This window comes from Macaca fascicularis, chromosome 5, assembly GCF_037993035.2.
Source record: "Macaca fascicularis isolate 582-1 chromosome 5, T2T-MFA8v1.1".
NCBI classification, from domain to species: domain Eukaryota; kingdom Metazoa; phylum Chordata; class Mammalia; order Primates; family Cercopithecidae; genus Macaca; species Macaca fascicularis.
Genome location: NC_088379.1, coordinates 150,804,553 through 150,817,765, shown reverse-complemented (window position 1 = coordinate 150,817,765; position 13,213 = coordinate 150,804,553). Strand labels below are relative to the sequence as shown.

Below are 13,213 nucleotides of genomic sequence, written 5' to 3'. Positions count from 1 at the left end.
CGGGCAAAACCAAGTGATCTGCAAGGCATTTTCTGGCCATAAAGTTCTGTGGCTCTAATTTGAAGCTCTAATTTTGCCTCTTTACTAAAAATATTTAAGTAGGAAATGAAATGATGTCAAAGAGGGGGTGTATAATGGTTAACTCCCATGGCATTGCCATTTGTTTGTTGCTTTATATGAAAGGACTTTTAGTCCAATAAAAAGACATAGCCAAACTCTAGCACCAAAAGGACAAGATGGAGCTCAAGGCAACTTGGTCCTACCTTCCATAACCAACTACATAAGAATTGGCATAAAAATGGGCAGTGGTGTAGTGGAATTCCAAAAATGAAGGTAGACGGGGGTGACCACAGATGGCAGAGATAGTAATCATGGAGGAGAAGGTATAAGGGAAATGCATAGGAAGGTTTTTGATTGGTTTCTGCTCCCGTTATACTTGCTGATCACCCCAAATCATGAGTCTGGGCATATAATGATTTTGTCTTTTTTTATTCTTATAACAATATTGTAGTCTAAGGAGGATGTTTCTTGACATGTACATTGGGTAAACAACTTTGTCAAGATGCCCTGGATATGTGAACCATAGCAGGGGAAGAGGCTGGGGGAAGAATGTACAAAGGGACAGATAGATGTTGCAGAGAAGCTGAATCAGAGCTGCCAGGGAGAGGGACTGTGAAGGACACCACATGCAAGAGGGGACTCACAAGGAGGCAGTAGTATGATTTGAGGCAGGACAGGATGACTGGGTCAGGCAGCAAAGAAGTACATTTCACGATCAGACAAATCAGTTCAAAACTACGTGAAAGTGGGGAGAAGCTGCTTAGGGGAGTTCCCATCTATGCAGATTTAAGAAAAAGGCCCAAGGAAGTGAAATGGACAGAGATGCTAAGAATCGTGACAAGTAAGGGTTTGGAGACAAGAGTTTTATTTCATATTGTGGTTTAAGTTAGGAGTAAGCAAGGAAGAACTGAGTGGTTCTGAGCATCAGAGCTGACAGGATGAACCAGGTGAGGGGAACGCACCACAGAAATTTGGAATTTGACCAATCTAAATATGACTTTGTACTCTGAAACATTCACATCAGCTGTTGGAGGTGAAGAACTATTGGGAAGATATTTAGGGAAGAGGCCCAAGCCCATGGGTTAGATGAAAGATATCCCAAATGCCCAGAAATGTTTCCTTTGCTGATTCCATCCAGGCCCATGAAAGTACATATTACAGTAAAAACCTACCCCTCTGTAAAGGATGGCTGGTCATCGTCACCAGATAGTGATTTATAACATGTGAAGTCCAGGCCAGGAGAGACACCAGACCCACCACTCTGCTTTGGGACAGGCATTCATTATTTAAAATGTCAGACTTGGAGCACATTTGGGGTAAATAGTGTCTCTTCTTAACTCTTGAGGCAGATGGTTCATACCCTGGGAAAGCGAGAGGGACCCTCCCTGGTTTTACTTTTCTAGAGGGTGTGAGGCTAGCAAAGACTTGGGCCCTCTGTTCAGAGTAACTGGCCTCTCCACGTGGCTGGATAACCTGTTTCAACAAGACTGGACGAGCACCCTCTTTTACTTCCTGTATCCCATAAAGGATCTCATCAGAGGAGCTAATCTTGGGGTACACAGACTAACTCTCAGCTCCAGGGGCTTAGTGAGCTTCATTTTATGAAGAGGGTAAGCATGTTCACAATTGGATTCCAATACCTCTGGTGAAACCTCCATACCTGTTCATTTTTCTCTTTAATTGCATCTTAATTTCTATGGCAGTGGTTCTCAAACTTTTTGGAATCAGAATTCCTTTATACTCCTACAAGTTTTTGAGGATCCCAAAGAGCTTTTGTTTATATTGGTTATGTCTATTGATTGTTACTCATTAAAACTGTAGGATTTTTTAAAAAATTTATTAATTAATTTATACATAACAATCAGAAACTTAGTACAAGTTAATACATTTTCATACAAAGTAACTATTTTTTTTCAAAACAAAACATTTCATAAGGAGATGGGCATGGTTTTACATTTCTGAAAATCTTTGTAATGTCTAGCTTAATAGGATACAGCTGGGTTCTCATATATGCTTCCGCATTCAATCGTGTGATATGTTGCTTTGGTTAAAGATGTACATGAAAGAAATCCAGCTTCATAAAGATAGGTAGCTGGAAGAGGGTGAAGTATATGAATACCCTTTTGAGATAATTATGGATACTGTTCTTTGATACTACACCAAAACTCAATGAGTGGTAGTTTCTTAAAGATTACTTACAGTGGAGAATCTGAAACCATATCAATGGATTTTTCATATTTTTTTTACATTAAAACCCACTGATCTATCTTGTGCTTTGAATGGATCTTGTACTACAGCATGACTTGGTAACATCAAGCATTGGTCATTTGGAAAATATTGGTTCACTAAGCTTTGTGGATCTCCCAAAATCTTGTGACAATGTCAAAAAGTCACATTTATTAACATCACCACCCATTTCATCAAAAAGGCCTATAAGTATCAGGAAGCTGTTAAATTCATGGTGATGGATACGAGTTATCTAAAATTCTAATTTGTGCTTGTAAATGTAAATATTGTAACTTCCAAAAAATAGTATGCATTGTTTTCTTTGAAATTGCAGGCTCACTTCATTTGTTTTTTTAGAAATACCCCTCTCAGTTTGTCAGTCAGTCATCCTTTCAAGTAAAAATAACATTCCGTTAAAAAGTGGCTATTTCAAACAATCTCACAAGTGATTTTCCTTCAGACAGCTGGTGTATTTCAGTGTGCAGCAGAAGTGCTTTATATGTACCTACCTTTTTGTCAACAAAAAATATTTAAAAGTCTTGTACTCAAGGATAGAGATGTAATACAATTAATAATTTTTACTGCTCTATCAAGGACATTCTTAAATGAACCTCCTTTTTTCCTTCCTCTAAGTGCATGATGGTGAAGAATAGGATGACTATTATATATTTTGGTGTGCTCTGCCTTGATTAGTGCTAAGGTGTGGCATTTTTACCCACCATTGCTTTTGTCTCATCAGTACGAATGTCAACACAGATAAGAAGAAATATAACATCTTACTGTTAGTATGAACGTAGTTTTGACCTCATGGACTCTGGATAGTATGAAAGCAGTTTTGGACCTGCAGACCACACTCTATTCTAGGGTAAGTGCTCCCTTTGTCTACCCACCGTTAGCAATATTTAAGCTTGAATAGATTTCACTTCTGTGAGAGTGTTTATGAAACTTCTTCTTAGAGTGCACAGTTTTGAGAAAATCTATTTTAATTTCACATTTGAGAGGTAATGGAGATGGGGGTGGAGAGAGTACTATAATTATTAAGATAAAATATGCTTTTAAAAGCTTGGTTCATGGGTGGGGTGAATCAAATAGAATATTCCAATCTGATGAGTATGGTCAACAATAATCCAAGCTCATGGTTCATGGGTATATATATATCCCAAAAGCATACATTTCCAAAATTATTAATGCATTTGATTTTGAAATCCATTATCATAATCCCCAACTATTTATTTTCCTAATGTTTTATGCTAGCTAACATTAAAATTAGTTTGTGTTCCCTGAGCATACAGCAATTGAGGGTGAGATGCAAATGACCTTGAAGAGTATTTTGTAGCATAGAGATACCAACCTGAGATTGAAACGGAAATTGTTCTGTCCTTATTTCCATATTCCATTGTTTTGTACTATTTCAAATAATTTTTGGAAAGAGGTGGAGGTATGAATAAATTCAATTTAAAAATGCTTTTGGCTGTTGATAGAACACCTATATAATTAAAAGTTGACAGCATTTGCCTGCATGCTTTAAAAGGTCGCAGGAAATGTACTCTGCTTTGAGGAAAGGCCTAAAGTGTGTTTTCAATTATAGTCTACTAAACATCATGAAGAGTCCTAGCAATTCAGAAAAGGTGGTGGTGTGTCCACGCAGAGTAATAATCCTGAACACCCTAGCCAAAGGTTCTGAGAGAGCAGTGGTGAAGTATGGTGACCATTGTTCAGCTGTAAAGATCCTACACATTCAGGGCAGTGGTCTCCTTGGAAAGGATGGGCTATAATTTATCATTAATATATTAATTTCAAGTCCAATGTCACCGACAATAGTTAAAATTATGGTAAATTGAATTTGACCTGAGTGGAAAGATAGTTATATTTCAAATTATAATGCAGGGCAACCTAACTACCAGTTTTTTTTGAACCAACATTCGAGGAAGAACTGGTTTAAGGATGATGCTCCATTTTTTTTTTTTTTTTTTTTTTTTGAGATGGAGTCTCACTCTGTCTCCAGGCTGCAGTGCAGTGGCCCAGTCTTGGCTCACTGCAACCTCCGACTGCCAGGTTCAAGCTATTCTCCTGCCTCAGCCTCCCGAGCAGCTGGGACTACAGGAGTGCGCCACTACGCCCAGCTAAATTTTGTATTTTTAGTAGAGATGGGGTTTTACCACGTTGGCCAAGATGGTCTCAATCTCTTGACCTCGTGATCTGCCCACCTCCGCCTCCCAAAGTGCTGGGATTACAGCGTGCTCCATTTTAAACTTGACTGCTCTCTGTTTTGGTTTTAGATTGAATTCATGCAGGTGTTTCAAACCTTGCTTTCAATAGCATTACTTGTTACTGGGAAGCTAGATCTTTTGGGGGCAGTTGGCAGGGAGAGGTTGAATGTGAGATTTCTCTATCAGTGAAAGACATCTTTTGGGAGATACAGCACTCTTTAAGCTTCACTTATAAAAGTGTGCAATATAAAGCCTTATTATTATTTTTAATAAGGCAGGTCAGAATTTACCCCCCATGGCTCTCTTTAACACCACTGAAGTTGTACAAATTAACTCAACCTCAAAGAGGCATGAGTTATCCATGTAGGCTTATAGAGTGTCATTTTAATGTTCTGTATCTTTACTGTGCCTCCACTTTCTTTGATGAAAAGGTCTATTTAAAAATTGGTAGGAAAATATTTAACATAATAAGATGATGAGTCAGAGTTTTAAAAAAGCTAAAAAGGGAAGATGTAGTTAAATAATGCACCTTTTTATTTTTTAGCTACATCTGACTCATGACATATAATGTATTCTGCTAAGTTCAAAGTTTCCTCTTACAAAGAGAGTTTTATGAAACAACTCTTCTTCAGACCATTTTTACTTCAATTATAGTAGCAGGTTTTGGAGTTTAAATCATTAACAACCTCTGAGTGAACTTTTATCCAAATGACTGCAAGTCACAAAGAGAACAGTCCTCTTTCACCAAGTACCTTTTGTGCTCGAGTGAGACCCGTCCTTTTCTATTTTTCTCCTTTATGTCTCTCTTTGAAGAAAGATGTGTGATTTGTAAGGTAATGAAAGTATGTATCAGTTAATGAAAACTGCTATATTGGGCTCATAATGCACACTGGAATTGGTTCAGGGTAAACTTCATATACCTGCAGTATATAGCAGGGGAAAAAGTAAATTTCCGAAGTAAAGATTGCTGTGTGCACTCTAGGAGTATCACGTAGCAGTTAAAGCAACCATGAGGGGTGACCTAATCTTATTTTCCTCTCTTTGTCAAGTAGCTGTAATGTTCATTTAGGAGCATTTTTCAGTTTTAACTCCACTGGACACTCCAAAACTGGGCACTTATTCTGTCAACTGTCAACCAAGTTATTGATTTCACCATATGTTGTCTTTTCAGTTTTTTAAAAATTAGTTTTATTGGAATGTTTTTCGAGAGTGTGTGGGAGACAGTAACCTCCAGATTTAAGGTGATGGGTAGGGACAAAAGCCTGCAGAATTACATACAGAACAAAATGTAGCTTAATAAACAAAAGAAAGTTAAGAGAGAAATTTATTTCCTTTTAAAAAATCAGTAAAATAATGAACTAATCGTTGTTTAAAGAGTGGGAAAAACTTTTTTCCCCCCAGATTTGGTGACTAGCGGGATAAATGTGAAGAACTCCATCCCACCCCCGCACGCGCGCCCCCCATTCTTTCCAGACAGAGCGGTTGTAAATCCGAGGCTGAGTCCGCCCTGGGAGCCTTGGGGCACCTTCCTCTTTGCTCTCTGTGTGTGCGTGCGTGTGTGTGTGTGTGTGTGTGTGTAGCTCTCTCTTTCCCTCAGTCTGTGCCTCTGTGTGTGTGTGAGTGTGTGTGTGTGACAGAGAGAGAGCGAGAGAGAGAGCGCGAGAGGAGAGAGAGCGAGAAAGAGAGAGAGAGCAAGAGAGCGAGCTGTGAGCTGTGCTGCCGCCGCCGCTGCCCTTTGATCCCGACATTAGTGTTAGGGGCTCGGAGACACAGAGCGCGGCCATAGACACCGCCGCACCGGCACTCATTTATTTATACCTCCCATCACACACGCGAGCATAGGACACACACACACTCACACCTATTAGATCCGTTTCCATTGAAGAATATTACGCTCGGGGACAAGCCAGGTGCACGACCAAAAATTAAAAAAAAAAAAAAAAAAGGAAAAAAGAAAGGAAAGAAAAGAAGAAAACCCCTCTTCTGGCTCCAGGAAACAAGCTTCAACCCATTGCACACACCGGAGAAGGGGTTTCCCCCTGCCCGCCCGCCCGCCCCCCAACTACCTCCCCGCTCCTGCCAGTGTCTGCCTCTCTGCCCCCACGGGGGTTTATTTGATCTCACATTAACCAAGGAGGAGAATGTGAGAAAAGGGGGAAAATGCCCAGGAGGAAGCAGGAGCAGCCCAAGCGCCTTCCCTCACGTAAGTCATCCCTTCTCCACCTCCTCTCGTGCCATTTTCTCGCCCTCCCTCTCCTCTTTCCCCTCCGCAGCCTCCTCCGTTGTTTTCTGCATTAGTTTAGGGTTACAGAGGTGAAACTGACAAAGACACAGCCCGGGTTACTCCTCGTTTAGGTCTATGCTGAGGCAGCCATGTTGGTGATGATCAGCCCCGTGCCCTTTCTATTCTCTCTCTCTTTTTCTTTCTTTCTCTCACCCCCCCTCTTTTTTTCCTTGAGATCGGGCTTTTTTTTCCCTTTCCCTCCCCTTCCCCCTCCTCACTCCGGGTTGCTGGGGGGAGGGGGCAAGAGAAGGGAGGAGGGGAGTAGTGTGGATGCCGGGGGTTTTATCGGGGGTTTGGTGGGGGGAGGTGGGAGAGGTTGGAATCTTAAAAAAAAAATTCCTTGTGGATTCCGGCGCCTGAGGGTGCGGGGGTCGGGGCGCGCGGAGGGCTGGGGGCCGTGACATGGCGTTTGGGGGTGTCGGGGAGAGGGCGCGCAGCAGCCGCCGGGTACAGGATCCAGGGAGAGGTCCGTCCCTGGCTAAAGGTTGCGCCGGGGTTGGTCGGCCCCCGAGCCGCCGGCGGCAGCGGCGGCGGCGGCTGGAGCAGGAGGAGGCGGAGGTGGAGGAGGCGGCGGCGGAGGAGGGGAGTCGGGGGCGGGCGAGGCGGGAGCGCCTGGGGAGGGTGTAGGGGCACCGCACACAAACACACGGGTACACACGCGCCGCCGGGCGGCTGCTCCCGCGGCGCCGGGGCGAGGGGGCGCGCCGGGGCGCGGGGCGGCCGGGCGGGGGGCGAGGCAGGGCAGCGGCGGGCGGATGTGGGGTGCGGGAGCTGCGCCGAGGCGGAGGCAGGAGGCAGGGCGGCTCGCGGCGCGCGAGGTCCCTGCAGAGCCGAGGGGAGGGAGGAGCAGGGCTCCTGGCCGCAATAAAATGCGGGGTCAGTCGGAGCAGACGGAGCCGGGCGAGACTCGGGCTTTCAGACCCCCTCCTTGGCGAGCCTGAGCAGAGTCCAGGACTAAAGTGCATCACAGCCCTCCCCGGCGGCAGCCACACACGCCAACTGGAGACACACACCCGCCGGCACGGCCCGGTCCCCTTCCCCTCCTCCACCCGCGCCCCCGGTCCCTCTCCGCCCTCCCTCCGGCTTCTCTTTGCGCGACTCTTAACTTTTCCCCCACTCCCTCTCCAGCTCCCCCCAAGCCCCCAGTCTTTCTCCGCTTTGAGTGTTCCGAGATGCTGCTAAAGCTAAAAGTGAAGGAGAAAGAAGCAACTAAAAATATCCCCCGGGGCCGCCCGGCTCCTTGAATGCAGGGAAGAGGGGGCAGGGGAGAAGGCGTGGGGCGGGGTGACGGGGAGGAGGGGACGCGGGAGGCGCCGGAGGGAGGGGTCGGGGGAGACGGAGGGTCAATTTCTCTTCTCTCCCCCCACACTACTCCCCTCTCCCGGCGGTTTGGCGCTGCTCGGAGCCCGATCCTACAAAACCCGGGCTGGGGGCGGGAGTGGAGCCGGAGCGCCCGCCCGCCCGGGTGTCAGGCCGACGTGGTCGGTCACCTGAAGTTCACGGAGGGTGGGGGAAGGGTTAAGGTTATGGTGTCTCGGGCTCGGGTTGTGTGTGAGCGTGTGCGTTTCCGCTGCAGACAGGCAGCGCGATCGATCTCCCCCTCGCGAAATATCCGCGGCGGTGCCTGCCCAGGGGACTGGGAGGGGGGCGCGGGCTGCTCGGGCCGGGCGCCCCCGCGTCTCCGTGTCACCCGGGCCGCAGCCGAAGTGGCGAGCAAGGGCACTTGCAAGCAGTCCGCTCAGCAAACATTCCTCTTTCTTTCCCCTTCCCGGTACGCAGGAGTCGACGCAGAGGGCTTGGGTTTTGCTTTTTTCCCCTTCCTTTAAAAAAAAAAGAAAATGCCCCTGTGCAGTCCTTTCTTCGCCTGCCCGCTAGAGGTTCTGAGGATAATATCACATATGTAATATATATGCACATAAAATCACTCGCAGGCGGCTGCGTGTGTAGGGAAATTTTGTGCGAGGAAGGAGAAGGCGGTGGAGTCGGGGAGGGCGAGTTGGGAGGCTCCGCGCTGCGATTCACAGAAAACTCGCAGCAGTTGGTGGAAGAGTGTGCGTGCACATGGCCGGACTGCCGCGCTGCCCGGCTCTTGTCGGGGGCGTGTGGGGGGAGGTAGAGGAGGCAGGAATTCTGGGGGGGTCAGGGGAGGTCTGCCCTGCTCGGACAAAATGGGCTTCAGTGTTCTCTGCGAACTTGCCCTTAGATGGCAACTTTGGGAGCTGATGAGCTTGTGTGCGAAAACAGGGCGGTGAGGTTATTTGGTCATTTTCCCTTTCTTCTCGTCTCCCCCTGCTTAAAAAAAAAAAAATGTTGCCGGGGTTAGAGGGAGGGTGGGAGAGAAGGGATTTATCTGTTTCGACTGTGACGGAGATGGAACGCCTTCCCTCCTCTTGTGTGCAGTGCAGTCGGGCAGCTGCAGCCTGCCCTGCTGATGACCTTGACCCTGACCTCCTGCGACTACCCTCTGCGTCTGAGAGGAAATTCAGGCTCCATTTTAGCTCGTGTGCCTGGTGGGCCTTTCCTGCGCGTCGATACCTGGTGATGAAGTTGTATTTTGAGAGTGGGTTCTCCTACTTTGCTGTCTGATTGAATCCTGTTATCCACTCACTTAAAAAAAAAAAAAAAATCACCTCCCTCTTTCAGTCACATAAAGTCACTTTTACTGAAGTAAGAAGCAATTACCTTTGGAAACACCGTAAAAGTCCCTGCAGTTTTGAAAGTGAGGCCTTAATTTTCTGAGCTTTTCCACTTACCTTTGAATTGAATGGAGTTTTGTGGATGTGTGTTGCCTGTGCTAAGTGTGTTTTACACATGTTTTTAAAGCAGTTTGCGTTTGGACTTCGCAATTTCTGGGCAAATGGTGTATTTTGCAGTTCAGTTACAGTCACCCAACGCTTGCTAAGTGCTGAGTGAGGCTTGAAACTTGCAAGTGGTGTGAAGTGGTAATTATTGACTTTGGGAAAAATTAGTGTTAATTTGTATTTAATGTCGAATATAATTGTAGTTCTAAGTCCCAGTTTTAAAGCTAGACACTTTGCTTGTTTGTTTGTTTGTTTATATGTGAGAGGAGGATTTCTCTTTTGCTGGAGTACTGTTTTGTATCCAACTTAAAATATAGGAAGTCTGGGGATTAAAGTGTTCCTCCTAGAAGTCATCCCAGGGTTTTAAGAAGTTAAACAGGGGCAGATTTAAAAGTTGACTCTAAAAGAAAGGAGTGTGTAACGGAGGAGGGGGAGGGACATCTTGAAGGAATGAGGGGGGGGAAACTATTTTTGAAGCCAAAGAGCCCTTTTGAGTAAATACAAAAGTGGTTAATGGCCACTGTTAGTACATTGGTTTAAGAATCTGTAGAACCTGTAAACACATTTAAGAAGTGCAAATTAGAATTCGAATACCAAAAAAAAAAAAAAAAAAAAAAGGAACTTAGGAAAACTGAATCTATAGAAAATTAGGAGGGCTTTCCACTTCCTCTTAGGTCTCTCCCTGTGTCTGCGCCCCTCTAAGGATTCTACAGCCTAAAGCATTGCTACTTATAGACTCTTTCTGTGTTGGATCTATTTTTCTGATATTAAGTACAATACCAGCCAGACACAGTCTGGATCTACAAAGCCCACAGTCCTCCCACTACACAGCACAGACACCAGGGAACCTGGAAGTTCCACCCTGGACTGGATTAGTCCTGGAAATCCAGACTAGCACTTGGTATTATCTGATACCAAGTCTGGGGTGAGCCTCAGCCCCTGGCACAGAGTCCCAGCAATTCCCCAGTCTGGGCTCTGGCCTGCTAAGGTTTCCTAGCTCCTTCTGTTCAGCTAGACACCCATGGGACTGTTCAGAACCGAATTAGCTTTGGAGATGGGTTAGCCTTTAACCTGACACTACTAACCTAAGCCTTGGGTTTCTGATTTAAAATTCTACACAGCCATTTCCTCCTGGGCCTCTGAAGTGTGTGTGTTTGTATCTGTGTTTGTTTTGTTATATGGGCCTCATACATATGCAGAAAAAGATGGCCTATACTGTAGGGTTGAATGGCGATCTTACTGTCTACAAATCAAAAGAAGTCCTGTATTAACTTTTACAGGTGACCCTAAGCAAAGGGTATTAAACCTACACTAGTTTTGAGCGGTGGTTTTAAAAATTATTACAAAAGATACAGCTTTTATTTCTTGGCCTAGAGCAGTAATTATCATTTTGGGATTTAAGTATGATTCTGCTGTTGTTGATGGCTCTTTTACAAAAGTTCTTTCCATTAACAAGGTCCAATACTATATTTAAAAAAATATCCAAGAGGCGCTTTGAGCTATAGCACCTGCTTGTCTTTAGCAGAATCCTGAACTGGATAACTTTAAAAAGTTTGTCAGCCTGAGAAAATGGAAGAGCGGGTAACTGTGTGGCTAACTGATGCTGTGACTGTTACCACGCATAGGACTAGGCACTTTATGAACGTTTTTACATTTGGAATCACAAACTGAAGATGGAAAGGATGAGGAAGGGTGTTCTCTTGTGTTGGTTACATCTGTAAATCATTTTTTTTACCATTGGTGATCACTTACTTCTTCATTAGCTTCAACTTACACATAAACGTGTACAAGTTTAGATCCTATTATATTTCCCATTGGAAATTTGCCTGATGCCTATTCCCGAGGGGCAGCACAAAGGAAAAGTTAATAAAGCAGTTATTTTGTTATTCCAGTATTTTCATTGTTTACTCAGTTGTGGGTCAAGACCAGATCAGGTTATTGTGTTCTTCATTAACAAAACTTTTTAAAATTCTTTCTTGCTTTCTAGTAAAATTGGGAAGCAAAATGACTGAAAAGCAATAGAAGTTCTTATTTTTATCATTTTGCCAGTGTGTTTGTGTCTAACGAAAGAGAAAGGATGAAAGATTGAACTCTTTTCCCTTATTTATTTTTATTAATTTTTGCAGTGAACGGGCAGTACCTCCTGACTAACTGTGGCAGGGACCATGTGGGAAAAAATTTGAGTCTGAAGTGGCAAAATAGTTCACTGATCCTGTCAGCCAGAGCTAATGATTCCAAGGTACCCAGAAGCAGTCTAGGTTGATGCCTATCTGTTCTCTAAAAAAACTCCCTGTATTCCTAATACAGTAAGTAGGGTATCACTGAGCTTTCCTGTAAAAATAGGGAAGATAACTCAAAATCACATTCCTTTTCATGCTTCAAAATAGTTTCTAATAAAAAAATTGATTTTTAATTTACCTGCATGCTGCCGTCTCACTCTGGGGATGACACAGCTGGTGTGAGTTGACAAGTCTCGCTGCACAAAGTGTTAATAAATCATGCTGGAGAAGTATAAATTGGACAGCTTTCGGCCAGTGTGAAAGCTTGCTGTGCATTTGAGATTTTAGAGTCTTTGAATGGCCTCTATTAGGAGAATTCCAAGGGAGGTGTAGAAAATCTCTATCTTGTGAGGCTTGTAAAATCAGATGGACAAAGACTATGGACACACCTAAGGGAGAGTGTGTTGGTAGAGTGATGACGCAGGCTTCTCCTCAGCTCAGAAGTTGGTTTAAAATACAAGGGAGTTCTATTAATGTCAATGTGTTCTTGTAGAAAAGGCTGGATTGAAAATGTATGGTGCCTCGCTGAGCTGGTAAATAGTTTTACTTAAGTAATCCCAGTAGTTTGGGTTCAGATCCTGTCTGGACAAGTTAGTTTGGGTTCGGATCCTGTCTGGACAAGTTAGTTTCACAAAAGGGAAAAACTCTCATCCACTATCTTTAACCCTGGTCACTTACAAGCGAATTGGTATCTTTGGACTTAAAGATGACAAGATGTCTCAGACAGTTTGGCTGCTATAACAAAGTATCTTAAACTGGGTATTTTATGAACAGTGGAAATGTATTGCCTACAGTTCTGGAAGTTGGGAAGTCCAAGATCAAGGTGCCAGCAGATTCAGTGTTTGCTGAGGGCTCAGTCTCTGCTTCAATGATGGTATCTTTTTGCTGTGTCTTTCTATAGTGGGAGGGGCACACAAGCTCTCTAGGGCCCCTTTTATAAATGCGCTAATCCCTTTCTTGAGGGCTCTATCCTCACGATCTAGTCACCTCCCAAAGGACCCATCTCTAATACTATCACATTGGGGATTAAGTTTCAACATGAATTTGGGGGGACACCAACATTGAGACTGCAGCACAAGGTGTGAGAGAGGGAAATGATGGTGGAGCCCACATTGCTACCACTGTTTCTATGACTGGTCAGCGGTGCCATCTGTAAAAGCTGAAGACAGCGTATTTCTGAGATTAGGTTAATATAGCCTTTGTCCCCATTTGAAGTTGCCATGTCTTCCTCCATTCTTCATTTTTAAATATCCACTGGAGTATTAGGACAGGACAAGGAAAAACAAACAGAATTGGCTGGAGCTAATCTCTTCATTCTGAGTGATGTATTAGTAATTTTGTATAATTTAATCA

General features: G+C 44.4%; 1 protein-coding gene across 32 annotated transcripts in view; it reads left to right on the top strand.

Moving 5' to 3' along the window:
• The first annotated feature begins 6,239 nt into the window (after positions 1-6,239).
• The window catches only part of ZNF827 (zinc finger protein 827), a 174,535-nt gene continuing 167,561 nt past the window's right edge, over positions 6,240-13,213 (top strand). For all 32 annotated transcript variants that reach the window (XR_010587030.2, XR_012435145.1, XR_012435147.1 and 29 more), the window contains exon 1: positions 6,240-6,699. Coding sequence is in view for 28 of the 32 variants with exons in the window: in XM_074040529.1 (XP_073896630.1) it covers positions 6,657-6,699 (43 nt within the window). In the remaining 4 variants the exon portion in view is untranslated. The remainder of the gene's footprint in view (positions 6,700-13,213) is intronic.